Below are 27064 nucleotides of genomic sequence, written 5' to 3'. Positions count from 1 at the left end.
AAGAAATCAGGTAGGGAAGGATAGGAAAAGGATGTATTTGTGGAGGGGAAGAGAAAGTTTCCCATCCTAGGTGGTCTTTGGGATTTAGAGGGTGGCAGCTTCAGAGAGCGAGCCTGATGGCCTGGTCTGGTCAAGACGCCTCTCAGGATTAGCACAGACAAGGTCCGGGTCCTTCCTTCCCCTTCTCTCATCTTTCAGCTAGTCAGCGCTATGGTAGCAGCTTTCCTCCCAAAGTCTTTTTTTGTCAGGACCCCAAAAGGGGGCAGTAGTGGAATAGCCCATCCCTTCATATTTTGTCCACCCTTTAGGTCTCGTTTCCAACACATCCATTTTGATTAATTGATTTCTGGTCTCTCACTGTCCTTGTTTACCAGGCGTGATCTTCACACAGTCCAGGAATTATATCGGAGACCTTTTTAGTTTGGCCTGCTTCAGTCTGTCTGTCTGGCTTTTGCACTGTTTCCCATCAACATTTGCTGTGATGGGTTATTGTGACGTCTTACGAATTTTCACTCACTTTCATCATCGGGGTAAATTTGCAGGCCCAATTAATCGCAGCAGAACTGACTGTAATTGTGCTGGGCTAGGCATGCTTTAATTCCCTCTCGTGACTCCAGTAGCCCAGCTGTTAAATCTCCGGCTTCTCATGCAGGCTAGTATCCCGTTAAAGATGACATTTATACCATTCCCAGGAAATCCCCTGGATGCAGTTCACCTAGGCTTCAAATGTCTTTGGCCTTTAATGCAGCACAGATCTGTGACAATAGGAGCTGGGCTGTGATGGGCCAGCGTAATGCCTGTTCTTCTAATATCTGACCCTGTTGAAAGGGGGTGAATGAGTGATCCTGTCCCTTTCCCTAGGCAAAGGAGGGGCGTTGGCTGCCGATATTGATATCGACACTGTTGGCACCGAAGGCTGGGGAGAGGATGCTGAGTTGCAGCTGGATGAAGGTGAGAACACATGAGCAGCCCTTAATGCTGGGGAGTGTGGGGGGGTCTCTCTTCTCTCCAGCAAAGTTCTGACTCTGGTTCTGTTGAAACGTGCAGATGGCTTTGTGGATGCCGGGGAAGGCTTTGGAGACGAAGCCCTTGGTAAGGGACAGGAGGAAGGAGGAGGATGGGAAGTTGAAGAGGATTTGGACCTTCCTCCTGAACTGGTAGGGAGCTGGGGGGATCAGGAGGTGATCTTGGGAGGAATTGGGGCCTTAAGTAGCCGAGTTGCAGTGGGATGGGCGCTGGGAAAGCCAGGAGAAGAATTGGAGGCCACACGAACACAGTCTGGGTGGGATGTTTCTGCTGAAGTGATCAGCAGTGAAAGGGTTAATATCAGGGGTTAAGTTGTTGTCACTGGCTCTGAAACCCAATGCCCCATTGTGATGTAGGAGGCAATTCACATTCTTGGGCTGCTGTATCAGGCTGCCTGTAGGGTCACCACATGGCTTCACACTTTGTTCACACTGACATCCCCTTCCCTCCCCGGCCTAGAAATCCATCTGTTTGAGAGTGGCACTGGGCTCTGGTGATTGTCCTGATGGCTGTTATCCTGTGAAATGCGTGGAGGGGTGTCAGACTAGCCTCCTTCTTGGCGGTTTCAGCCGAGGCCAAAGGTTGAATGGGCCGTGAGGCTAACCTCCCCTCTCTCCATTTAGAAGTCATTCTTGAAGTTAAGGCTGAAGCACATTAGCAGGGCAGCCCCAGGTGAGCTTTCACTGTGCGGTGCTAGGCTGCAGAGCTGTCAGTCACCAGCACAGCACTGACTAACTAATCGGTGCCCTGTTTGCTCCCCTAGGATGTCCCTGCTGGTCCAGCAGGAGGAGCCGAGGATGGATTCTTTGTGCCACCCACCAAGGGCACCAGCCCAGCTCAGGTAACAGGACAAACCCGCCATGGCACGCTCTGAACCCTCCCTTGGGCACCTGTCTTTCCTGGTCTGGTCCCTCCTGCTCAACTTCCTGCACTGGTTAATTATCAGCATCAGGAACTGGAGCTGCCTTGTTGGGAGAAGTGGCTGGAGCCCTGCTGCCGGTGTTCAATGGGATATGAGTGTGTTGGGTAGCATTGGGCAGGCGTGACCCCCTCCCCCCCAACAGACCCTCTTGTAATGCATTTCCTCCTCTCCCTTAGGTCTGGTGTAACAATTCCCAGCTGCCTGTTGATCACATCCTGGGTGGTTCCTTCGAGACAGCCATGCGGGTAAGTTATGGCAGAGAGTCCCAGAGATCACCTCTCCCCCTCCTGTTTGTGACCCCTTCCAGCAAGAGGTATTCGGGCCGAGGGGTGTCAGCTGATGTGGGGTGCTCAATGCAGATTATGCAGTAGTCTCATGCCCCATGCTGTTCAGTTTGAAGAACAGTTAGAGGTCCCTTCTTGGGGTGAGATGTTAATGAGGAGACGTGGCCAAATCCCTCCCCAGTGCTCTGGGAGCTCCACCACACTGCCTTCCTGTGACTGCCTGGCAATACCAGATTAACCTCGCTAAGGAAGAGGAGAGTTTCTTGGCTAAAGCTCAGGGCGCCTGGGTTCTCTTTCAGTCTCTGTCCCGGACTCACTGTGTCTGCTCGGATAAATCACTTCTCCTCCCTGTGCTTCAGGTTCCCCAGGTCCAAAGGAGAAGTTCTAATAGGCTGGGGGGCTAATGTCTGCGCAGGATGAGATCCCCATCTAAGCTGTGGGTGGGGTTGGAGCTGCTCCTACGCAGTGACCAGCCAATCAGTGTGGTGCTTCCCTTCTTTCTCTCCAGCTCCTCCACGACCAGGTAGGAGTGACTAATTTTGGCCCCTACAAGCAGCTGTTCCTGCAGACCTATGCCCGGGGCCGCACCACCTACCAAGCACTTCCCTGCCTGCCCGCCATGTATGGATATCCACATCGCAACTGGTGAGCAGCCGGGCGGAATCCGGCTTCTCCCTTCAGGCCTCGCCGCCATTTCCCCTGACTTCCCTGGATGCTGCTGGTTGGAGGGGTGGCAGTTATGTTACCTGCCGGTTAGCTCCCAATATGCGCGTCATGTTCAAACACAAAACAGGCCCCACCCACTCCCTGCCTGGTGTCATCTTCCCTTTCCTCTGAGATAAACAAGCACATTTTAAATAGTTTTTTAAATGGCTCAGTGATAATGGATCTTGAGTGGATCTGGGACCAGCTCCTCTGTTGACAGCACAAGTTCTAGGGAGAATTCCATCCTGGGGCCGTTTTCTGATGACGGGAAGGACTTTGTCACCCGGCTCCATTTGTTAGAGCTTAAACAAGGTGAGGTAGGTGGGGTTAGCGCTCCCTTGCCACCTGCTGCTGGTTTCTTCTGGCCGAGCTAGCCTGGAACTTTGGGCATCTGCAGGGGTAGCTGAGGCAGTATGGGATAGTGACCCAGATTTTCCCAGTATGCACCAGTCAGGCAGCAGGGGAGGCTTGGAGACCCCCTCTGTGATTGCCACACAGCTGTGATGGCCAAAGAGCTGAAGTGTGGACCTAGTTCATTCAGCCAGGCCAATGTGTCACTGACCGGTTGTAGTGCAGAATGCCCCCCCCCCCCCCCGGCTTCCCCCCAATCTCCTCCAGGGTCCAGCTGGCCTCCTGGCTCCCAGTTCCTCACTGAAGCTCTCGCCCCTTCCCGCACTTCCAGGAAGGATGCCGGGTTGAAGAATGCCCTCCCAGTCGTCGGCTTGAAGCTCAACGACCTGATCCAGCGCCTGCAAGTCTGCTACCAGCTCACTACGGCTGGCAAGTTTGAGGAGGCAGTGGAGAAGTTCCGCGCCATCCTGCTGAGCGTGCCGCTGCTGGTGGTGGATAACAAGCAGGAGATCGCTGAGGTGAGAGGCAGCTCTCTCCCGGCTCCCATTCCACTCCCTCTCAGGGGCCGCAGGCGAATGGTGCCTGACTCTCTCTCTGTCTCCTCGTCATAGGCCCAGCAGCTGATCGCCATCTGCCGAGAGTACATCGTGGGGCTGTCAATGGAGATCGAGAGGAAGAAGCTCCCCAAAGAGACCCTGGAGCAGCAGAAACGCACCTGTGAGGTACGTACGCACGCTGCACTGCACTCCAGTTATCATGGTCAGGACTCCTAGGCTCTGTTCTTGGCTCTGGGAGGGAATGGGTTAGCGGTGATAGGAGACTGGGAATCCTGAATTCAATGCCCAGTTCCTCTTGCAGATTCCCCAGGTGGCCTGGGGCGAGTCACCGGGCCTCAGTTCCCTATCTGTGAAGCAGGCCTTATACTAACCCGCCTCCCATACCATGTACAGCACTGATTGTCAGCCTGAGGCTGGCTTGTCCCTTTGCAGATCCACCCCACTGGGTTTGTCCCGCTCCCTCTAGCAGCCAGACTGCATTGTGCTAGGGCGGGTCACCTCCCAAGATGCAACTCTCTCTTTGCTCCAAGAGGTAATTGGCAAATGGTGCCTCCTAGTGATGGTGTTTTCTCTCTCCGGCTTCCCCCAATGCAGATGGCAGCCTACTTCACCCACTCCAACCTGCAGCCCGTCCACATGATTCTTGTGCTGCGCACCGCCCTCAATCTCTTCTTTAAGCTCAAAAACTTCAAGACAGCTGCCACCTTTGCTCGCCGGCTCCTGGAGCTGGGCCCCAAGCCCGAAGTGTCGCAGCAGGTAAGTGTGCAGGGCACAGTGAGGGGGGACTGGGTCCTCGTGTGCTCAGGTCCCTTCACTCCCCGGGGGACCAGGCTGAGCAGGGCAAAGGTGGGCAGGGGAGGCTATGCAGTGGGAAGCAGTGAGCTTGGGCTTGGGGCAGGTGTCTCAGCTGGGGCGGTGGGGATGTATGTCGCAGGCAGGCAGGCTGTGCTGGGAGGGAAGGATGTTTCCTGGCCCTAAAGGCTGCGTGGGGTTTCCTGGTGTGTAAAGCAGAGAGATGTGGTCAGGTTGGAGTCATTCCGTATTCCAAAGCTCGTTCCCTCCGTGCTCCGCTGCTGGCTTCCCATTCTCCACTAATGCTTTCCCTTCCCTCCCTAGACACGCAAGATCCTGTCCGCCTGCGAGAAGAACCCCACTGACACCTACCAGCTCAACTACGACATGCATAATCCCTTCGACATCTGCGCCGCCTCCTACCGGCCCATCTACCGCGGCAAGCCGGTGGAGAAGTGCCCGCTCAGCGGCGCCTGCTACTGCCCCGAGTTCCGGGGACAGATCTGCCAAGTCACCACGGTAAGGGCACCGTGTGTGGTGGCAGCTCCTCCTCCCCCACCTCTGGTCCTTGACTCCTTCTGACGAATTCTCCCTGCCTAATGCTCTCTGTAAATGTTTTCCTTGAGTCTTGGCAGGAGGGAACATCAGTGGTTCAGGCCTCGGGGTTGAAATATCAAGAATCCCTGGAATCCCAGGTTCTTATCCTAGCAGGTTCAACTCAGCCCTTCATCCTTCCCAGGGCAGGTGGGGGCTTGATGAGACCTTTATCACCCAGCTCCCGTTTGCTCTGCGAGGGTTGTAATGACTGTCTGGCACTTGAAGAGCTGGTGTCTGCCCTGGTGTCTGTCCCAAACACGCCACCCCCCTTGTACTCCATGCCGCCGGCCCCCTCCACGTTGGAGTGGCGCAGTGTGTATAAAGTTGGGGAAGTGCTGACAGCTCCTGGGGATGAGGACTGTGCAGGGTGGCTGGTGCTGCAGCGAAATCCCCTCGCCAACAGGCCGCATGGGTTACCCTGAGCTGAGTGGGTGTGTCCCCTGATTAGGAGGCAAAGCCCTGCAGTGTGTCCCTGCCACTCGCAGTCTGTGGCTCCTTGAGATCAGGGACAGACACAGGATGGGCTGAGCTTGGTCTTGGGGCACCACAGGAGCGTGTGAACACAAGTGCCTGGAGTGCTGATAGGAGAGTGCCCATTTGTCTCCGGCGAGTGACTTGAGCAGCCCAGGGTGTGCGTGCGCCTGCCTCAGCTACCAGCCGGGCAGTTCATCTTTCTTTTCATTGAGACACCTTTCAGAATAGCAATGGCAGCAGCACGTCCTACAAATCAAAGCACAACTGGGTCTGGCCTTCCTTGAGCCCTGCAGGTTGCTCTGGACTGAGCCTCCTGCTCACTACTTCATCTTATAATGCTGGTGGTTCTTCTATTGCAGCTGTCGTCCGGGGCAGGCCAGGAGAACTGCGCCAGCAGTTCTTTGTCATGCACATAGGGCTGGATCCTGGTCCTGCTGATGCCATTTGGACTAGGATTCTGGGCTATAGGGGGAGGCTGGGTGGCACAAAGCTGCTTGTGGTTGAGATGAGGTTCTCAAGCTGTCTCCGTCCACACCAGCACAGTCGGTCCCTGCAGTGTGTACTGGTAGAGGCTGTCTGTGCCCGGAATCCCAAGCTTGCGTTGCTGTTAACCATTAACCACCTCCCTTTTGTTCGCCAGGTGACAGAGATCGGCAAAGACGTCATTGGGCTGCGAATCAGCCCACTTCAGTTCCGCTAAGGCCCTGCCCCAGGCTAGGGAGACCCTCAGTCCTACGACCCTGAAACCTTCATCTTGCTTCTGCTTCTCCCTCCCTTCGTTCCGCTGCCCCTGGATCCTTTGCACCATTGCTGTGAAGTGTGCAGTCGGTGAGAGCCGCGCTTCCCTCCCACGCCACAGCTGGCAAGCTGTGGTGAAACCCCCGCCCCCTCCCCTGAGCCCAACAAGTAATAACATGGGATCCTGTCGTAAGGTGCAGTTCATGTGACGTTCACCTGTGAACTGGAGGCAGCATTGCCCTCATCAGAAGAGAACATTCCCTCTGCCCAAGAGCCTTTGTTGTGACCAGAGCTAGACACCCCCCCCCACCCACTTACTTCTCCAGTCACAGATTCCATCCCCCCTGGACAGGGATGCAAGAACCCAGCTTGGGGAGCAGGAAAACAGCCTGCTTCAGGTCCAGCATGGCCCTGTGTAGAAGCGAGAGTTTGTCCTACGGGCAGTCGAGTCCTGATCCAAGGAGGCTCACGGGCTTCGTGTCCCTTCCCTGACGGGAGCGGGAAAGTGGTTTGGAATCCCAGCGCTTTGGTTGATTTTTGTCCTTAGCAGCTTTTCCTGACATTGGTTCCTTTTCATGTTAATAAAATGAATTAATCGACTGTATTTCCCCTTTCACTGGTTCAGCTGTTCTGACAGAGCCTACAATGGGCTGGTTGTTCCAGCTTACTTTGTGGAGTGATGTAAGCAGGTGGAGCTGCACTTCTCTTTACTCCTGTGGGCTTTAAAGGGATAGTCTTGCTCATAAAGCACTGAGGCTTTGCTTTAGAGAGAGCAGAACTCCTGATTCACTGGGAAATATGGAAGATTTTCCCATACGAAATGGCCCCTTCCCCAGGCCTAGTTGCTTCTGGTGTTTGCCCTGAACAGGGTCTAATGACCTGGAGGGACAGGGTAGGGAATACGGTTCAGTGACAGCCTTGCAGCTTGAAGGTCAAGAGGGGAAAGCATCTGTGAAGGGCCGAGTTGGGCTTATTTAATGTGTGGGGAATGAGGCATGGAAAACTTGAGAGGTTCTAGGTCAGACAGAAGTTCTGGGCTTGATCCACTGGGTGAGGTTCTCTGTGCTGTGCAGAAGCTCCCATGGTCAGAATGGTGCCTTTCCCATTTTGTTTTTAATATCGATTTTGGGTGTGTCTACACATGAAAATTAATACTGTGGTTGCTCTTGTTCCAGAATGTATCAGGAATAGCTCTTTTGGAATAACCCCCTTTAAGGCTAGAAAGGGAGTGTTATGATAATCTAATGTGTCCTCTTTCCTTTGTTTAAAGAAGTCCGACGCAATGATCATAAAATCCCTAAAATAATTCTCAGAATTTGGATTTTTACGGTGCTCATTCATGTATAGAGCTCACAGCACTTGACAAAAAGTGGATAATTAGCATTATCCCCCTGCTTTACAGGTGGGGAAACTGAGGCAGAGGGGGTGATGTCACATCCCAAAGAACAGTGGCACAGCAGGGATGAGACCCAGCAGTCCTGGCACCCAGTTTGGTGCTCAAATTACTGGAGCTGTGCTGGTCCCTTCCCCTACATCCCCCCAACTTTTTGAGATAAAAAACTACTGAGTAGGAATTTTTATACCATTCTTTTACTGATACAAAAGCAATGGGAGCCTCCTCCATCCACACACGCACATGCTGGGGGCAGGTCAGCAGCTGACCGTTGGTCTTGCAAAGGGTGCATGGGGAATGCTTGCTGGGCTGTAGGGGTGGGTTGGGAGGGGTCACAGTTTCTTGGTCTGGGGGTGACCAGGGGGAGCCTGCACGCACAGTGCAACGTGGCAAGCCTGCGCGATGCCCCCAATGAGGTTCAGGAACTCCTGGAAGTCCAGCTGCCCGTCACAATTCAAGTCGAGCTTCTTCATCATCCGGTCCAGGACTCCCGGGTCCTTCTGGTTCTGTGGAAGGCCAAGGAGGGTTTTTACCAGTATCTCTGCTTGCAGTTCCAAGGAGACCCATATTGTCATATCTGGGCCCCCTTCGTGGAATTGTGGATCGAGATCCTACAACAAAATAGAGGGGACGGACTCCCTAACCCCCTACAGCCAGTGACGCCAGTCCCCCGCACAGGTCAGTACCAGGGAGGTTAATCACCAGAGGGAGTCCGAGCCTAAACAGAGATGCATTTTGTAGCCTGATCTGGTGGCAGAGAGTTCCAAAGACCGTGGCTCTTTCCTCTGCTCCCTCTCCAGCCCCCCACCCCCCGTGGGCTCTGCCTGGGCGAGTGACAGCTGGAGACGTGCTGTAATGGGGCAAAGGAAGCTGCAGTTGAGGAAGGCACCAAAGGACAGCTGGTTTCCAAGCCACATCTGCAGGCAAGAACCATTTTTCCCGTCCACCCGTGTCCCCGCCAGCGACTCAGCAGAGCTGCTGGGTTAACAGTGGCAATAGCAGGAATCCCGTCCCCCCCGGCTGGGTGTCCCACCAGAGGGTGCAGCTCACCTTTGTGAAGGAAGCCAGCTCAGCGTTCATGAAACTGAGGAACTCTCTCTTGGAGAGTGTGCAGTTGTCGCCTTCGCGCCCGGCGTAGCGCTGGAAGACAGCCAGCAGGGACTCAATGCAACGCTCCGTTTCCGTCGGGGACACGGGGATCTTCGACTGCAGCGATGAAAACGCATCATTCATGAGACCCCCCCCACACACACACACACTCCTGGCAGCAAACGCCTGGCGCTACCGGCAAGTCACCCTACCCTGCACAACCCCTCCTGGCTCTGACGCTTGCTTTGAATGCTGCCTTTAACGGGAGCGCAGAAATGGGAGGGGAGTCCAGCGGTTAGTCAAGGACAGAGCCAGGATGCCCGAGTTCTGATCCCACTTCCGGTAGTGTGGTCTAGTGGTTAAAGCAGGAGCCCGGGAGTCAGGACTCCTGGCTTCTTTCCCACGCTCTGGGCGGGGACTATGGTCTAGGGGTTAGAACAGGGGAGTGGCAATCTGGACTCCTGGCTTCTATTCCCTGGGCCCCGAGGGATTGTGGGGACTGAGGTTAGCACTAAGTGCTGCTGCTCAGGCTCTACCGGCTGCAGCGTTCTTTCCCCAGGCAGTCTGGTGCAATCCCTTCCACGGCGGTCGATTCCGAGGCACTTCCTGCTCCCTCGGACAGGGATGGTGCAAGAGAGACCACAGAGGAGATGCAGCTGCCAGCCCAGTCCGGCGACTAACTGCCCGCTGGACACGAGCGAACTGCTGCAAGTGTCTCCCTGCCGGCGGCAGGAGCCTTCTGGCAGTGGCGGAAAGAGCCCAGTGGAGGGAAGGGAGTGAATCGTGGGTAGGGTGACCAGCTGGCCCGATTTTATAGGGACCATCCCGATTTTTGGGTCTTTTTCTTATATAGGCTCCTATTACTCCCCCACCCCTTGTCCTGATTTTTCACACTTGCTGTCTGGTCACCCTAATCGTGGGTGGGTTCTGGGTACAGGCCCAGCGAGCCAGCCCCCTGCAAGCTACAGTACAGCTGCCACCTGGGAACTGCCATGTTGCCTTGCAGAGCTGGGTGTGTCTGCACTGAGGTTGTGCAAGAGAAATTCTTCGGAATAGACAGCGTCTGGTTTTTTCACTGCCCTCGTTAATACTAAGTGGCTTTGGCTACCAATCACAGGGGAGGGTGGAGGAGAGAAAAATGCATTCCCCTTCCCCCCGCCCCCAACCCTTGTTTGTCATGGGAGAAATTCTGAGGGAAGAGAGAAATGGAAATCATTGCAGGATCCTGCCCTATCTCCTCCCTGCTCCGCACAATGTGGACAGGGGATACCTGTGAGACAGGACAGTGAGAGGGTGAAAGGCAGGACTGGCTGGCTTGAGGGGGAAGAGGGGTGAGTGGGTGATGGGGCCTCTCCCCTCAAGGGGGCACTGCTTCCTACCTCGTGCCAGGGCGGCTGGGTCAGGGGATCAGCGAAAGGCACATGCAGCCTTTCCTCCGTAAGAGATGCTGCTTCCAGCCCGGCCCCAGAACAGGGATCTGGGCTAGGGAATGGGGGTTCATCCCTGGGAGCCTCACTTCCAACCCAGCCCCAGGGCAGGGGGCCAGGCTGGCTCATGTGCATCAGAGAATAGCAGCTGGGGCCTCTTTCCTCAGGGGCACCAGTTCCAGTGGGACTTTGGTTACGGTGGTGGGCGAATGGAACTGGGGCTCCGAGGAGAGGATGCCTCTGCTCCGGCCTCTAGGAATGACCAGGCCGTGCCGCTTGCCCTTCCCTCGTGGGCCTGGCTGGGGACCCTCCAGAGCAGAGCCGGACCCCATCGAAGGAGGCTGCATCCGTGGGAAGGGGCAGCACTGCACCAGCACCGAACCTGTACTGGGGGAAAGGGGGGAGCCGCGCTGCCCGCTTCTGGCCTTGCCCAGGGCTCGCTCACTGCCAGCCCCTCAGCTGGTGAGCAGGAGCCCCCAGCAAGCCACTACCAGGGTGCTAGGCGAGGGAGGGAAGGGGGGAGCCAGCGAGACCAGGAAGAGGAAAAGGCAGCTGGGTGACTCAGGGACAGGAAAGCGCTGAGCAAGGCCTGAGCTATGTGGGAGGAAGCAAGGGAAGGGGAGGGGGGTGTCTGCCCCCCCGACCCGTGGTTTCCCCTGGGGAAATCACTCGCCCTATCCTCCGTGTTGCTGAATTTAGCCTTTTTTGGTGGTGTGGGATAGGAAACAAGTCCCGCCCCTGCTTCCTTCACCCCAAACCCGGCTGCGTAATATCCTCCTGTGTGGGGCCAGCTCTGCCCAGAGGCCCTGGGGAGCTGGGTCCCGAGGACAGGGGCTGGCCCCCCGTGCTGCGGGGAGGAGAGCAGCTGAAACACCCTGTGCACGGGCTGGAGAAAGAGCTGGGTAGAGGGGTGCGTTTGGGGAGAGAGGGAGACCGAGAGAGGCAGGCAGGAGGGGAAGAAAGTGAGATCATAGCCACAGATCTGCTCCTCCTCCCAACGGGGCTGCCCGGAGAAGGCTGGAGCCCTGATCCATCATGTTAGCTAGGGCCGCACCCAGAGGTGCTGGATGAGGGGTGCTGCACCCTCTGGCTTGACGTGGTTTCCATCACATACAGGCTTTACAGTTTGGTTCCATGGCTCCCAGCACCCCGCCCCCTCCCACACACACATTGTCCCAGCTCCCCCCCCCTTTCACCCCTTCCAGGCCTTTGGGGTGGGGGGTGAGCTCAGCACCCCGCCCCCTCTCTCCTTTCACCCCTTCCAGGCCTGGGGGGAGTCTGAGCTCAGCACCCCACCCCTCTCTCTCCTTTCACCCCTTTCAGGCCTTTGGGGCGGGGGGAATGAGCTCAGCACCTCACCTCCCTCTTCCCTCTCATCCCTTCCAGGCCTGGGGGGGGGGGTCTGAGCTCAGCACCCTGCCCCCCTCTCCGCTTCCACCCCTTCCAGGCCTGGGGGGGGGGTCTGAGCTCAGTACCCTGCCCTCCTCTCCCCTTCCAGGCCTGGGGGGGGGTCTGAGCTCAGCACCCTGCCCCCCTCTCCGCTTCCACCCCTTCCAGGCCTGGGGGGGGGTCTGAGCTCAGTACCCTGCCCCCCTCTCCCCTTCCAGGCCTGGGGGGGGGGTCTGAGCTCAGCACCCTGCCCCCCTCTCCGCTTCCACCCCTTCCAGGCCTGGGGGGGGTCTGAGCTCAGCACCCCACCCCTCTCTCTCTTTTCACCCCCTTCAGGCCTGGGGGGGGGGTCTGAGCTCAGCCCCCCCCCCCCATTGCCAATCCTGTGTGCAACTGACATGGTAAAAACTCCAGAGACGCTTCTGCCCCGGGCTCGGCTGGGGCTGGGGCTGGGGTCGGGGTCGGGCCCCCCCCCCCGCTCTTCCCAGGGAGTTTATAACTCGGCCGGGGGCTGCTCGCTCCCACCCCGCCTGGGCGGAAAACTCCGCCGTTGTTTTCCCCAGCACGTCCCGCTGCCTGGTCCCCGTGCTGGGGGGTCCGAGCCGAGCCCCCCACCCCGGGGACCCCCCCACTCACCATGGCTGCAGCAGAGGAGCGGAGCGCTGCGAGGATCAGACTCGGGGGCGCTCTCTGAGCCTGGCCCAGCCCCGGCCACCGCCCTTGGCTGCCCGGCCCGGCCCGGCCCCTCCCGCCTGCTCGGGCGAAGCTCCGCCCGGCTAACGGCGGATCCGGACTTGCCGGGTTTGTTCGGTGCAGCGGAGCAAACACCCCACCTCGGGGACGTGCCCTGGGCTGAACCTTTCCTCTGGGCTGTTTGCCCCCCCCCCCCCCGCTTTCCTTTAGTTCTTTTCTTGCTTTTAACTTGTTTTCCTCTTTCTGTCCTCCGAGTTTTCCCTTCTCTGCTGCAGAGACTCTGGGGGGGCGGGGGACCCTTTGCTAAGCTGCTGAACGGGTGGGAACCTCTGTTTGCTCACAGGCCTGTGGCTACTGTAAACAAGCCCATAGCCCCTGGGGCCCAGATCCTCAAAGGTGTTTAGGCGCCTAACTCCAGTGAACTTGAATCCACAACGGTATTTAGACTCCCAGCTCCCGTGAATTTCAATCCACAAAGGTACTTGGGCTCCCAACTCCCGTGAATTTCAATCCACAAAGGTACTTGGGCTCCCAACTCCCGTGAATTTCAATCCACAAAGATATTTAGGTTCCTAACGCCCATGAATTGCAATGGGAGTTGGGAGCCTAAATACCTCTGTGGATCTGGGCCTTAGTCTCCATGCTGCACGTTGAGGGCACTTGGACATTCAGAGCATCAGCCGGGCTTGAATCCAGACCCTCCAGCTCCAAAAGCCCAGGCCTCTGCTCTGTTAGCTGAAGGGGACTCCCCCTCAGCTGTAGGCAGTGTAAGGCTTCTGACAGACGCGCAATAGTGCTTCTAAGCAGCAGAAGGCAGTGATGCACATGCCCCAGTTCATTACACTACTTACCTGAGTCTCAGAAGAGTTAATAACTCAATACAATATAATTTTTGCTGAGGCCTGCCTGGGCTTCTGCAAGGGGAACGAGAAGAAAGTCCTCTAGTGCAGACGGAGCTGTAGTAGAGCTATATCTGACTGAAGACACCCTGGGACTGTGGCATAAACAAATGCATCGCCTGTAGCTTCAGTGGGGTGGCCTGGGTGTAACTGCTGTCAGGACGTGGTCTGATGTGTAGAATTTATTACAACTGTAGCACCCACAAGCCACGGCTGAAAACAGGCCCCCGTTGGGCTGGGCACTGCACAGACATCCCAGGCCACAAAGAGCTTCCAGCCTAAAGAGATATGGGGGGGAGGGGAAACTGAGGCACACAGCTGGAAGTGACTTGGCCCAAGGTCACACAGCAGATCAGTGGAAGAATGGGGATTAGAGCCCAGCTCTCCTGAATTCTAATCCACTACACCATGGTATGAGCCCTGCTGACCCCAGTTCTAGCCAGGATGGGGGGCAGAGCTGAACGTAAGAGCATGAGAACCATACTGGGTCAGACCAATGGTCTGTATAGCCCTGATTCAGGTAGTGACAGTGGCCAATGCCAGGTGATTCAAAGGGAATGAACAGAACAGGGCAATTATCAAGTGATCCATTCCCAGAGGCTTAGGGACACTCAGAGCATGGGGTTGCATCCCTGACCATCTGGGCTAATAGCGATTGATGGATCTATCCACCAGGAACTTATCTAGTTCTTTTCTTTAACTCAGTTATACTTTTAGCCTTCACAACATCCCCTGGCAATGAGTTCCACAGGTCCCATGTTGTGTGAAGAAGCATTTCCTATTGTTTATTTTAAATCTGCGTGGTCAGAGTTGTCACCAGTGCTGGTGCTGTGATGCTCAGTCTTCTCTCTCGCTGGCTTCCAGAAATGGCCTTGCTGCCCTGACTTGGATTATGGGATTTATACCTGCTCTGCAAGCTGCTTCTGCCCATGCCAGCTCTCCAGCCGCTCCCTGTCCTTGGCACGGAGCTGCTGGCTCATATCGCTGACTCCACGTGGCAGCATCTCACCTGCCAGCTTCTCTTTCCCCTTTTTATCTCACTCAGGGGAAAATTAATTCACCCCTGTACAGAGGACCCAGCACGAGGCCCATACACCATTTGTCGCCCTCACAGCAGGGCATAGGAGAGGTCTGGTCTCTCTGCACAAGGGTGAATTGCTGCCCAAACGAGTTCCACTTCTCCTAGCCCTGCGGAAGCTTTAAACAGGTTTCCTGTATAGCTTGCTCAAGGATTCTTACAAGAATGTACCCCGGCCGTGCCACTGCTTTTCAGGGATTGCCCAAATTCCTGCCACCCACAGCTGAGTCTGTCTCTGTAGCTTCCTAGCAATCAGACAATCTGCCCCACCTGATGTTTCTCAGCTGGTATCAAACCAAGCTGGGAGAGGGCAGATCAAGGAATTTCTGCTCCTGATACACACAGTGGGCCTGATTCTCCACTCTCTTATCCCAGTGTCAATCAGCTGTTAATTCCCCTGAAGTCAGCGGGGCCACAAGCTTCTCTGCTGCTGTAGATTGGTTCAGTGGAACCATGCCGGGTTACGTCAGCAGCGGATCTGTCCCAGTGGAGTTTCCATTCGTGTAAAGGAGAGGAGAATCTAGCCCATTGACTTATCTGCAGTGAATACTACCCTAGCCTGTGTGGGTTTAGTTTTCTGGTTCACTGAGCAAACCACAAGAGAAACTCAGATCACTGCGGACAGCTAAGCAATTCTAGCCCGAGCGGCAGTCTGTCTGAAAATGGTAAGCACTGTTGTCCAAGTCACTGGTTAAAATGCCGCAGTGCTAAATCTGATTTCCCGGCCTGTGATCGGTAAATGTCAGAGCAAGAAACTTTGTAAGAAACACATTTTATTTGCATCCAGGCAGCTTCTGCACGGTGCAGCAGCTTGTACGTCTGCATTCCTCCGCCATACAAATCAACGTGGAGGGTTTGATTTCTTCAAACAGCGTCCAGATAATCAGAGCCAGGTTTTCCAGATTTCTCAGCTCCCAGTTAGGCAGCAGAACAAAGGAGCCAGCTTTTGAAAAGTATTTGGCACTCCCTGAGAACAAGGTGGTTGTGTGGGTGGAAGGGAGGGTCTGCCGTTGTTCTCAATGAGAGCTGTTAGCTGCATATTTCTCTGGAAAATCTGGCCCTAAAACTAGGCCCAAAGCAGAGCTGGATGAAAATGTTGCATGAAATTTTTTTGTGATGCAAAATAGCTTTTTAACTAAATGGAAATTTCCATGGGCAGGCGGTAGGGTGACCAGATAGCAAGTGTGGAAAATCGGGGCGGGGGTGGGAGGCAATAGGAGCCCATATAAAAAAAGCCCCAAATATCAGGACTGTCCCTATAAAATCGAGACATTTGGTCACCCTAGCAGGGGGAGGGACAAAGTGTTTTAATCAAATATTGGGGAATTTTTTCCCTTTCCCAAAGTGTCTGGGGGGAAATTTCTCTCCCAGAATCTTTTTTCCATCAAATTTTGCCAAAAAACTGGAACCTGAAAAATTCTCTGAAAAATGTCAGTGAGTATGAAAACTGAGTAGAAAGCCGTGGTCTTTGGGGGAGCTTTTCAAAACCACTCACCCTTGGGCTCCCAAATCACTTAGACAGTTTTGAAAATTCCACTTTTTGTGTTCACCTAAAGGCAAAATCAGAACTAGCTGGGTTTGGACATTTCTTTTTTCTCTGCTACAAGACCAAATCCCAAGGCAGGAGAGATTCAGGTCAAGTCTAATCTGAAATACCAGAGTTTGAAGGGGATGCTTTACAAATGGTTCTGTGTTTGGTCAGTGTACTGTGTATGAGGACTTTTCCGGACAGGCCATCTGTATGGACATATGTTTATCATCAAGATACACAACCGTCATATTATATGTAACAACATCATCCCTTAGTGCATCCCACAGCATGTCAGTATCAGGCAAGAACCTGATAACTGGTTTGTCCCACTGCATCAGAACACTGCTCCACCACTTCCCATATGCTGCCTCTGGCAGGGCCAGTACCTGACACTTTAGAGGAATCATAGAATCACAGAACTGGAAGGGACCTCACGAGGTCAGCTGGTCCAGCCCCCTGCACTCAAGGCAGGACTAAGTATTAGCTAGACCATCTCTGACAGGGGTTTGTCCAACCTGCTCTTAAAAATCCCCTATTATGACGATTCCACAACCTCCCTGGGCAATTTATTCCAGTGCTTAATCACCCTGACAGTTACGGAGTTTTTCCTAATCTCCGACCTAAACCGTCCTTGCTGCAATTTAAGCCCATTGCTCCTTGTCCTGTCCTCAGAGGTTAAAAAGAACAATTTTTCTCCCTCTTCCTTGTAACAAACTTTTATGTGCTTGAAAACTGTTATCATGTCCCCTCTCGGTCTTCTCTTCTCCAGACTAAACAAACCCAGTTTTTTCAATCTTCCCTCATAAGTCATGTTTTCTAGCCCTTTCATCATTTTTGTTGCTCTTTTCTGGACTTGCTCCAATTTGTCCACATCTTTTCTAAAATATAGCATCCAGAACTGGACATAATACTCCAGCTGAGGCCTAATCAGCGCAGAATAGAGCGGAAGAATTACTTCTCGTGTCTTGCTTTCAACACTCCTGCTAATACAGCCCAGAATGATGTTTGCTTTTTTTGCAACAGCGTTACAGTGTTGACTTGTATTTAGCTTGTGATCCACTATGACCCACAGATCCCTTTCCACAGTTCTCCTTCCTAGGCAGCAGGTGCGGCTCCAGGCACCAGCACGCCAAGCGCGTACCTGGGGCGGCAAGCCGCAGGGGGCATTCTGCCAGGTGCCGCAAGGGCGGCAGGCAGGTTGCCTTCGGCGGCTTGCCTGCTGCTTGCCTGCGGAGGGTCCACTGGTCCCACAGCTTCGGCGGACCTCCTGCAGGTGTGCAGCCAAATCCACGGGACTGGGGGCCTCCCGCAGGCAAGCCGCCAAAGGCAGCCCACCTGCCGTGCTTGGGGCTGCAAAATCCCTAGAGCCATCCCTGCTAGGCAATCATTGCCCATTTTGTAGTGTGCAGCTGAGTGTTCCTTCCTAAGCAGAGTACTTTGCATTTGTCCTTATTGAATTTCATCCTATTTACTTCAGACCATTTCTCCAGTTCGTCCAGATGATTTTGAATTTTAATCCTATCCTCCAAAGCACACGCACCCCCTCCCACCCTTGGTGGGTGGGTGCCCGTGTGATACATGGGTGGGCGAGCTAGGAGTCCTACATGCCAGGTGTGGTAACCAAGTCACACTTCCAGATCTATTGTTCCTACTGTGATTTTTCCTGAATGCAAGGGGGCAGGGGGGAGAGCAGGTTCTGACTTGAAAACCGAGATCGAGTTTCAGACAAACTCACAAAGGCAGGGCATGGTGATCCGTCCTTGCCTCTTCTGTCATGTTGTTAAGTCACAGCCCCATCTGCTGACTGAATGGATCATTTCCATTGTAAGTTCACAGACACACACACATTATTGTGGTGGCACCAACAGAGTCCTAGGGACTGCACCTTTGCTTGGGTGGGGAGGTTTGTGTGTTCCAATGACCCTGAGAGCTATACTGGTGGGAGCTTCAACTGCTCATAGGACCACCCAAGGCGGACAGGTCAAAGGGCAGGGACCAAAGGACAAGCAGTCCAGTGGCTCTCCAGGTTGGAGATTGAGTGACAGGCCAGTAACTATCCTCATACAAAAGTTAAGCTATAGATACACAAGGTAGCTGGCATCTCTCTGGGAAGCAGTACTTAGAGAGGGAAAACTTACGGGACTTAACAACTGAGAGGACACACAAAGAGCAGCCCAGGATAGACAACGCCTGCTTTGTGCCCTAAATGATGTTAGCCAGAGGGATGTGGATTCCAGCCAACACTGGGGGCTGCACAGTCCTAACCATTTCTATAGCAATCGTCCGAGACTGTAGTCCTGCAGCTCTAAATGCGAGGTGGTCCCCTGCTCTTCGTTTATAACCCAAAGGTGTCAACACCAGGCAGTGTGTGGGCTCAAGGAGGTGTCGGTGGGAGGAGAAGGGGCTTGAGGGGCAGGATCACCCCAACCCTTTCCCTCCTGGAGCTTCCTTTCTCCCTTGAGCCCCTGTTCTTGGGGGCGAAAGGGTTCCAGGGGGACTCCCAGGTCGGTCCCACTTTCCGTTTGGCTCAGCTTTGTTCTCCACAGTCAGCTCCCCCGTCTGACTGCAAGGTGCGGCTGGTATAACCATAAACCATTGCACACTCGAATGTATCTCAAACAGCTGATCCCTATGAATGTCAGCTCAAGCACAAGGGAGGAGGGGCAGGGCTGGAGGCATGATGGTAAAGGGCTTGAGAACCCCCCCATGGGGTACCTGGCTGGCCCATCACTCTGCTGCTTTGTTCTCCCACCCCCAAAACCCTGGGGAGGGGGAGCTGCCTGCTTCCCCCTACAGGCCCCCTCCCCATGCACTAATTGCAATGCCCTCTCTCCGCTCTTGCTGAAGTATCATTGTGCTGATGAATGTGGCCCAGTTTCTCTCATTGGTCGTAGGTTCCCAAGTCACTTAGGGGCAGGTTTTCAAAGGAACGTAGCTGCCTGAAAATACAGATGGGCACCAAGTGGGATTTTCAAAAGCACCTGGGTGCCTAACTCCCATTGATTTCAACGAGAGTTAGAAGCTTTTGAAACTTACCCATGGCACCTGGCTGTATCTTTCATCTTCCGGTACCTGCACATCTAAGAAAATCTAGCCCTTGGGTGCCTTTGACAGTTTTACCCCAAGTCTCAGTAAAAGAGTAGACTTCATTGGGAGATGTGTGGGTGGGGGGGTGTCCATTGGCTTATGTTATTGGCTGTTCTCTGGGAGAGCTCATTTCAAATTAAAGGGGGGCGGGTCTTAAATGATACATGTGAGCTTCGATGTGGTGACAAAACCTTCCGCCGTGCATTGTCCTTTGGGGCAACAAGAAACAAGATCCAAAGACAAAACCAGTGAACTCAGTTGTCATTTATTGTGACTTTTCATGCAATACAACCATGAAAAAGAGACCCCTCTAGATACCCCAGTGCTACTCATTTGCCTCAAGGCTTGTGGGAGAGTGAAGCCGAGGTCTCGCTCAGCCAGTGATTGTGCAGGGCTGTCACTAAATGCTCCCAGAATGGTGGTCTTCCAAGACCTGCATTTCAACCTGCATTTTCCCAATTGAAATGGTCTCCAGTCTCCTACAGGACCCAGCAAGTTAGATGGAAAGATACATACAGGTTTTTGTGTTGCATGACAGCAGTTAACAAACAGGCTAATCAGACACAGGACCACAGCAATGAGTGCAGCATAAGCACACTGACAGATAGACACGAAGACCCAATAGATCCAATAAATACTTAGACCACAGAGGGAGGTAGATATGACATGGACACAACTGACGAATGTATGGATAGATAGATGGCGGGTGTGTTTGTAGAGAGAGAGATACATATGGTGGACACCTGGAGACAGTAGTTAGGTAGATATGTTAGAGCAGATACAGTAGAAAGGTGGCTAAATACAATAGTAAGACAGAACCTGGACTACTCTTTATTCTAACCATTGAGGTGTCAAGCTCACTCACTTTTGTTCCTCAGACTGTGAAGCCCAAGACCTATGTGAAACCAAGCAGGGATTTCACCCAAGGGCAAAGCACCCGCTACACCCGTGTGTTGGACACATTTGTGCCAGTACTTGCTAACATGCTCACATGCACCTGGGTCTAGAAAGAATCCTGAAAAAACTAGAAGAAAGATATAAGGACGAGGTGTTGGAAGCTTCGCAGCAGAGGCTGATGGACAGAAGCCCACACGTTCCACTGGAGGAAGTGGGCACCGCCTCATTTTCCGCACTATGGCTGTTCTTGGTGCGATGGTGCTAGGTAAAGCTGCTTCTCCACCGTCTGCTCCAGCAGATAGACATAGAGTGAATTGCAAGGCAGCGAGGCCTTGACTTCCTCCGGATCTGTCTCACCCGGCTCCTCCTCTGCGTTTGCAGACTCAGGATGGCTCTGGCTCCATTCACCTTCTTTGGGCTCCTCTCCCAGCCATGGCAGAGGCTCCCTGGGCTGATGGCTGCTCCTCTCACGCTCTTCTTGAGGCTCCCTTGGCCAATGGTGGCTCCCATCGCCCTGTTGGGGTTCAATGCCTGATTGGAAGTGGCTCGCTTCTCCCTCTTGTGGCAGCTGATGGCGGCTCCCATCCGTTCGTGGTTCCGGGCCACGTGGTTGTTCTGGTGTCTGCCTGAGGACCCCATCGCCCTCCTTGTGCTCTGGTTCAGAGAGCTGAGGTTGGCCACCGTCATCCTCCCTAGGTTCAGGCTCACTTGTCTTCCGGGGGTTGCCCTCATTCCCGGGTGCTGTGCTCTCCCTGGGCTGAAGCTGGCTTCCCTCATCTTTGGTGGGTGGAGGCCCGTGTGTTGCAGGGCATCTCCTGTAATCATCTGTTGATTCAGGGTCATGCGGCTCACACAGGGTCCCCACATTCTCCCATCCTTCAGGCTCACTAGACGGAGGCAAATTCCCCTCCCCATGTGTTGACTCAGGTGTCTGTGGCTGGGCGTTGTACCTCTCACCTTCTCTAGGTTCAGGCTCACGTGGCTGTCGATGGCGTCTCTGCCCCTCTCTTAGTTCAGGCTCATGTGACTGGCGGCGGCTCCTCTCTTCCTCTCTAGCTTCAGGCTCACATGGCTGATGGCAGCTTCCCTCATCCTCTCTAGGTTCAGGCTCACGTGGCTGATGGTGGCTCCTCTCATCCTCTCTAGGTTCAGGCTCACGTGGCTGTCGGTAGCTCCCCCCATCCTCTTTAGGTTCAGGATCACGTGGCTGGTGGTGGCTCCTCTCTTCTTCTCCAGGTTCAGTGTCACGTGGCTGTCGGCGACTCCCCCCATCCTCTCTTTGTCCACGCTCGCATGGCTGACGGCGACTCCTCTCTTCCTCTCGTGGTTCAGGCTCATGTGGCTGATGGTGGCTCCTCTCATCCTCTCTAGGTTCAGGCTCACGTGGCTGACGGGGGCTTCTCTCTTCTTCTCTGGATTCAGTTTCACGTGGCTGTCGGCGGCTCCCCCCATACTCTCTAGCTTTAGGCTCAAGTGACTGTCGGCAGCTCCCCCTATCCTCTCTAGGTTCAGGCTCACGTGGCTGATGGCAGCTTCTCTGCTCCTTTCTTGGTTCAGGCTCACAAGGCTCACGGGGGCTCCTCTCTTCTTCTCCAGGTTCAGCCTCACACGGCTGTCTGCGACTCCACCCATCCTCTCTTTGTCCATGCTCATGTGGCTGACGGCGGCCCCTCTCTTCCTCTCGTGGCTCAGGCTCACATGGCTGTTGGCGGCTCCTCTGCTCCTCTCTAGTTTCAGGCTCACGTGGCTGGTAGCGGCTCCTCTCACCCTCTCTTGGTTCAGGCTTACGTGGCTGTCGGCGACTCCACCCATCCTCTCTTTGTCCATGCTCATGTGGCTGTTGGCAGCTCCTCTCTTCCGCTCTTCTTTCAGGCTCACGTGGTTGTCGGGGGCTTCTCTCATCCTCTCTTTGTCCACACTCACGTGGCTGATGGTGGCTTCTCTCTTCCTCTCTTGGTTCAGGCTCCCGTGGCTGTCGGCGGTTCCTCTGCTCCTCTCTAGTTTCAGGCTCACGTGGCTGATGGTGACTCCTCTCATCCTCTCTAGGTTCAGTCTCACATGGCTGTCGGCGACTCCACCCATCCGATCTTTGTCCACGATCACGTGGCTGATGGCAGCTTCTCTCATCCTCTCTTCTTTCAGGCTCATGTGGCTGTCGACGGCTCCTCTCATCCTCTCTATGTTCAGGCTCCCATGGCTGTCGACGACTCCACCTATCCTCTCTTTGTCCACGCTCACGTGGCTGACAGCGACCCCTCTCTTCCTCTCGAGGTTCAGGCTCACATGGCTGATGGCGACTCCTCTCTTCCTCCCTTCTTTCAGTCTCACATGGCTGTCGGCGACTCCACCCATCCTCTCTTTGTCCATGATCACGTGGCTGTTGGCGGCTCCTCTCATCCTCTCTTCTTTCAGGCTCATGTGGCTGTTGGCGGCTCCTTTCATCCTCTCTAGGTTCAGTCTCAAGTGGCTGTCGGCGACTCCACCCATCCTCTCTTTGTCCACGTTCACGTGGCTGATGGCTGCTCCTCTCATCCTCTCTTCTTTCAGGCTCATGTGGCTGTTGGCGGCTCCTTTCATCCTCTCTAGGTTCAGTCTCAAGTGGCTGTCGGCGACTCCACCCATCCTCTCTTTGTCCACGATCACGTGGCTGATGGCTGCTCCTCTCATCCTCTCTTCTTTCAGGCTCATGTGGCTGTCGACGACTCCTCTCATCCTCTCTAGGTTCAGACTCCCATGGCTGTCGACGACTCCACCTACCCTCTCTTTGTTCACGCTCACGTGGCTGATGGTGGCTTCTCTCTTCCTCTCGAGATTCAGGCCCCCGTACCTGTCGGTGACTCCTCTCTTCCTCTCTTGGTTCAGGCTCACGGGGCTGACGTCGACTCCTCTCTTCCTCTCTTCTTTCAGTCTCAAGTGACTGATGGTGGCTGCTATCATCCTCTCTTGGTTCAAGCCCATGTGGCTGATGGCGGCTACTCTCTTCCTCTCTAGGTTCAGTCTCACGTGGCTGTCGGCGACTCCACCCATCCTCTCTTAGTTCAGGCTCACGTGGCTGATGGCGGCTTCTCTCATCCTCTCTAGGTTCAGGCTCACGTTGCTGTTGGTGGCGCCTCTCACCCTCTCTTGGTTCAGGCTGACGTGGCTGTTGGCGGCTCCTCTCGTTCTCTCTAGGTTCAGGCTCATGTACCTGTCGGTAGCTCCCCCCATCCTCTCTACGTTCAGGCTCACGTGGCTGTCGGCGGCTCCTCTCATCTTCTCTAGGTTCAGTCTCACGTGGCTGTCGGCGACTCCACCCATCCTCTCTTAGTTCAGGCTCACGTGGCTGATGGCGGCTTCTCTCATCCTCTCGAGGTTCAGGCTCACGTTGCTGTTGGTGGCACCTCTCACCCTCTCTTGGTTCAGGCTGACGTGGCTGTTGGCGGCTCCTCTCGTTCTCTCTAGGTTCAGGCTCATGTACCTGTCGGTAGCTCCCCCCATCCTCTCTAGGTTCAGGCTCACGTGGCTGTCGGCGGCTCCTCTGATCCTCTCTAGGTTCAGTCTCACGTGGCTGTCGGCGACTCCACCCATCCTCTCTTAGTTCAGGCTCACGTGGCTGATGGCGGCTTCTCTCATCCTCTCTAGGTTCAGGCTCACGTTGCTGTTGGTGGCGCCTCTCACCCTCTCTTGGTTCAGGCTGACGTGGCTGTTGGCGGCTCCTCTCGTTCTCTCTAGGTTCAGGCTCATGTACCTGTTGGTAGCTCTCCCCATCCTCTCTAGGTTCAGGTTCACATGGCTGTCGGCGGCTCCTCTGATCCTCTCTAGGTTCAGTCTCACGTGGCTGTCGGCGACTCCACCCATCCTCTCTTTGTCCATGCTCATGTGGCTCTCGGTGGCTCCTCTCATCCTCTCTAGATTCAGGCTCACGTGGCTGTCGGCGGCTCCTCTCATCTTCTCTAGGTTCAGGCTCATGTGGCTGTTGGTGACTCCACCCATCCTCTCTTAGTTCAGGCTCACGTGGCTGATGGCGGCTTCTCTCATCCTCTCTAGGTTCAGGCTCACGTTGCTGTTGGTGGCGCCTCTCACCCTCTCTTGGTTCAGGCTGACGTGGCTGTTGGCGGCTCCTCTCGTTCTCTCTAGGTTCAGGCTCATGTACCTGTCGGTAGCTCCCCCCATCCTCTCTAGGTTCAGTCTCACGTGGCTGTCGGCGACTCCACCCATCCTCTCTTAGTTCAGGCTCACGTGGCTGATGGCTGCTCCCCCCATCCTCTCTAGGTTCAGACTCCCATGGCTGTCGACGACTCCACCTACCCTCTCTTTGTTCACGCTCACGTGGCTGATGGTGGCTTCTCTCTTCCTCTCGAGGTTCAGGCCCCCGTACCTGTCGGTGACTCTTCTCTTCCTCTCTTGGTTCAGGCTCACGGGGCTGACGTCGACTCCTCTCTTCCTCTCTTCTTTCAGTCTCAAGTGACTGATTGTGGCTGCTATCATCCTCTCTTGGTTCAAGCCCATGTGGCTGATGGCGGCTACTCTCTTCCTCTCTAGGTTCAGTCTCACGTGGCTGTCGGCGACTCCACCCATCCTCTCTTAGTTCAGGCTCACGTGGCTGATGGCGGCTTCTCTCATCCTCTTTAGGTTCAGGCTCACGTTGCTGTTGGTGGCGCCTCTCACCCTCTCTTGGTTCAGGCTGACGTGGCTGTTGGCGGCTCCTCTCGTTCTCTCTAGGTTCAGGCTCATGTACCTGTCGGTAGCTCCCCCCATCCTCTCTAGGTTCAGGCTCACGTGGCTGTCGGCGGCTCCTCTGATCCTCTCTAGGTTCAGTCTCACGTGGCTGTCGGCGACTCCACCCATCCTCTCTTAGTTCAGGCTCACGTGGCTGATGGCGGCTTCTCTCATCCTCTCTAGGTTCAGGCTCACGTTGCTGTTGGTGGCGCCTCTCACCCTCTCTTGGTTCAGGCTGACGTGGCTGTTGGCGGCTCCTCTCGTTCTCTCTAGGTTCAGGCTCATGTACCTGTCGATAGCTCCCCCCATCCTCTCTAGGTTCAGGCTCACGTGGCTGTCGGCGGCTCCTCTCATCTTCTCTAGGTTCAGGCTCATGTGGCTGTCGGCGATTCCACCCATCCTCTCTTTGTCCACGCTCATGTGGCTGTCGGTGGCTCCTCTCATCCTCTCTAGATTCAGGCTCACGTGGCTGTCGGCGGCTCCTCTGATCCTCTCTAGGTTCAGTCTCACGTGGCTGTCGGCGACTCCACCCATCCTCTCTTAGTTCAGGCTCACGTGGCTGATGGCGGCTTCTCTCATCCTCTCTAGGTTCAGGCTCACGTTGCTGTTGGTGGCGCCTCTCACCCTCTCTTGGTTCAGGCTGACGTGGCTGTTGGCGGCTCCTCTCGTTCTCTCTAGGTTCAGGCTCATGTACCTGTCGGTAGCTCCCCCCATCCTCTCTAGGTTCAGGCTCACGTGGCTGTCGGCGGCTCCTCTCATCTTCTCTAGGTTCAGGCTCATGTGGCTGTCGGCGATTCCACCCATCCTCTCTTTGTCCACGCTCATGTGGCTGTCGGTGGCTCCTCTCATCCTCTCTAGATTCAGGCTCACGTGGCTGTTGGCGGCTCCTCTGATCCTCTCTAGGTTCAGTCTCACGTGGCTGTCGGCGACTCCACCCATCCTCTCTTAGTTCAGGCTCACGTGGCTGATGGCGGCTTCTCTCATCCTCTCTAGGTTCAGGCTCACGTTGCTGTTGGTGGCGCCTCTCACCCTCTCTTGGTTCAGGCTGACGTGGCTGTTGGCGGCTCCTCTCGTTCTCTCTAGGTTCAGGCTCATGTACCTGTCGGTAGCTCCCCCCATCCTCTCTAGGTTCAGGCTCACGTGGCTGTCGGCGGCTCCTCTCATCTTCTCTAGGTTCAGGCTCATGTGGCTGTCGGCGATTCCACCCATCCTCTCTTTGTCCACGCTCATGTGGCTGTCGGTGGCTCCTCTCATCCTCTCTAGATTCAGGCTCACGTGGCTGTCGGCGGCTCCTCTGATCCTCTCTAGGTTCAGTCTCACGTGGCTGTCGGCGACTCCACCCATCCTCTCTTAGTTCAGGCTCACGTGGCTGATGGCGGCTTCTCTCATCCTCTCTAGGTTCTGGCTCACGTTGCTGTTGGTGGCGCCTCTCACCCTCTCTTGGTTCAGGCTGACGTGGCTGTTGGCGGCTCCTCTCGTTCTCTCTAGGTTCAGGCTCATGTACCTGTCGGTAGCTCCCCCCATCCTCTCTAGGTTCAGGCTCACGTGGCTGTCGGCGGCTCCTCTGATCCTCTCTAGGTTCAGTCTCACGTGGCTGTCGGCGACTCCACCCATCCTCTCTTAGTTCAGGCTCACGTGGCTGATGGCGGCTTCTCTCATCCTCTCTAGGTTCAGGCTCACGTTGCTGTTGGTGGCGCCTCTCACCCTCTCTTGGTTCAGGCTGACGTGGCTGTTGGCGGCTCCTCTCGTTCTCTCTAGGTTCAGGCTCATGTACCTGTCGATAGCTCCCCCCATCCTCTCTAGGTTCAGGCTCACGTGGCTGTCGGCGGCTCCTCTCATCTTCTCTAGGTTCAGGCTCATGTGGCTGTCGGCGATTCCACCCATCCTCTCTTTGTCCACGCTCATGTGGCTGTCGGTGGCTCCTCTCATCCTCTCTAGATTCAGGCTCACGTGGCTGTCGGCGGCTCCTCTGATCCTCTCTAGGTTCAGTCTCACGTGGCTGTCGGCGACTCCACCCATCCTCTCTTAGTTCAGGCTCACGTGGCTGATGGCGGCTTCTCTCATCCTCTCGAGGTTCAGGCTCACGTTGCTGTTGGTGGCGCCTATTATCTCCTCGTGGTTCAGGCTCACGTGGCTGATGGCAGGTATTCTCTTCCTCTCTAGGTTCAGTCTCACGTGGCTGTCGGCGACTCCACCTATCCTCTCTTAGTTCAGGCTCACATGGCTGACGGTGGCTTTTCTCATCCTCTCTTGGTTCATGCTCACGTGGCTGATGGCGACTTCTGTGCTCCTCTCTTGGTTCAGAGTCACATGACTCACGGCGGCTCCTCTCTTCTTCTCCAGGTTCAGTCTCACGTGGCTGTCGGCGACTCCACCCATCCTCTCTTAGTTCATGCTCACATGGCTGTTGGCGGCTCCTCTCATCCTCTCTTCTTTC

The 27064-nt window shown here is 55.1% G+C and overlaps 3 protein-coding genes across 3 annotated transcripts in view; 1 reads left to right on the top strand and 2 right to left on the bottom strand.

Moving 5' to 3' along the window:
• The window catches only part of COPA (coatomer protein complex subunit alpha), a 32773-nt gene extending 25723 nt beyond the window's left edge, over window positions 1–7050 (top strand). Inside the window, exons 24-33 of the mRNA XM_030541839.1 lie at window positions 862–951; window positions 1048–1157; window positions 1790–1867; window positions 2125–2193; window positions 2741–2877; window positions 3620–3806; window positions 3900–4010; window positions 4440–4601; window positions 4962–5156; window positions 6349–7050. Coding sequence (XP_030397699.1) covers window positions 862–951; window positions 1048–1157; window positions 1790–1867; window positions 2125–2193; window positions 2741–2877; window positions 3620–3806; window positions 3900–4010; window positions 4440–4601; window positions 4962–5156; window positions 6349–6408 — 1199 coding nt within the window. The 3' untranslated portion in view covers window positions 6409–7050. The remainder of the gene's footprint in view (window positions 1–861; window positions 952–1047; window positions 1158–1789; window positions 1868–2124; window positions 2194–2740; window positions 2878–3619; window positions 3807–3899; window positions 4011–4439; window positions 4602–4961; window positions 5157–6348) is intronic.
• Window positions 7051–8017: 967 nt separating this feature from the next.
• On the bottom strand, window positions 8018–12468 carry S100A11 (S100 calcium binding protein A11). The gene is made up of 3 exons (XM_030541840.1): window positions 12381–12468; window positions 8890–9045; window positions 8018–8345 (listed from the first exon to the last, which is right to left on the bottom strand). The coding sequence occupies exons 1-3, from the start codon at window positions 12381–12383 to the stop codon at window positions 8172–8174; spliced, it is 333 nt and encodes a 110-aa protein (XP_030397700.1). The 5' UTR covers window positions 12384–12468; the 3' UTR covers window positions 8018–8171.
• A 12294-nt stretch (window positions 12469–24762) lies between these two features.
• Window positions 24763–26241, bottom strand: LOC115639613 (trichohyalin-like). Its single transcript, XM_030542597.1, has 3 exons — window positions 25993–26241; window positions 25093–25951; window positions 24763–24986 (listed from the first exon to the last, which is right to left on the bottom strand). The coding sequence occupies exons 1-3, from the start codon at window positions 26239–26241 to the stop codon at window positions 24763–24765; spliced, it is 1332 nt and encodes a 443-aa protein (XP_030398457.1).
• Between the last annotated feature and the right edge of the window lie 823 nt (window positions 26242–27064).

This window comes from Gopherus evgoodei, chromosome 24, assembly GCF_007399415.2.
Source record: "Gopherus evgoodei ecotype Sinaloan lineage chromosome 24, rGopEvg1_v1.p, whole genome shotgun sequence".
In the NCBI taxonomy this organism is placed as follows: Eukaryota; Metazoa; Chordata; order Testudines; family Testudinidae; genus Gopherus; species Gopherus evgoodei.
Note: the sequence above shows the minus strand (reverse complement) of the source record. Positions and strands in the feature narration are given on the sequence as shown.

Excerpts from the sequence above, each read along its gene's own strand:
- S100A11 (XM_030541840.1), bottom strand. Across the intron at positions 8,346-8,889 it reads AGCTGGCTTCCTTCACAAAG|AACCAGAAGGACCCGGGAGT; the intron begins GTGAGCTGCACC and ends GGCCTTCCACAG.
- LOC115639613 (XM_030542597.1), bottom strand. The coding sequence starts at position 26,241 with ATGGGTGGAGTCGCCGACAGCCACGTGAGACTGAACCTAGAGAGGATC. Across the intron at positions 25,952-25,992 it reads GAGAAGCCGCCATCAGCCAC|CCACGTGAGACTGAACCTAG; the intron begins GTGAGCCTGAAC and ends AGTCGCCGACAG. Across the intron at positions 24,987-25,092 it reads GAGGAGCCGCCGACAGCCAC|AGAAGATGAGAGGAGCCGCC; the intron begins GTGAGCCTGAAT and ends GCCTGAACCTAG.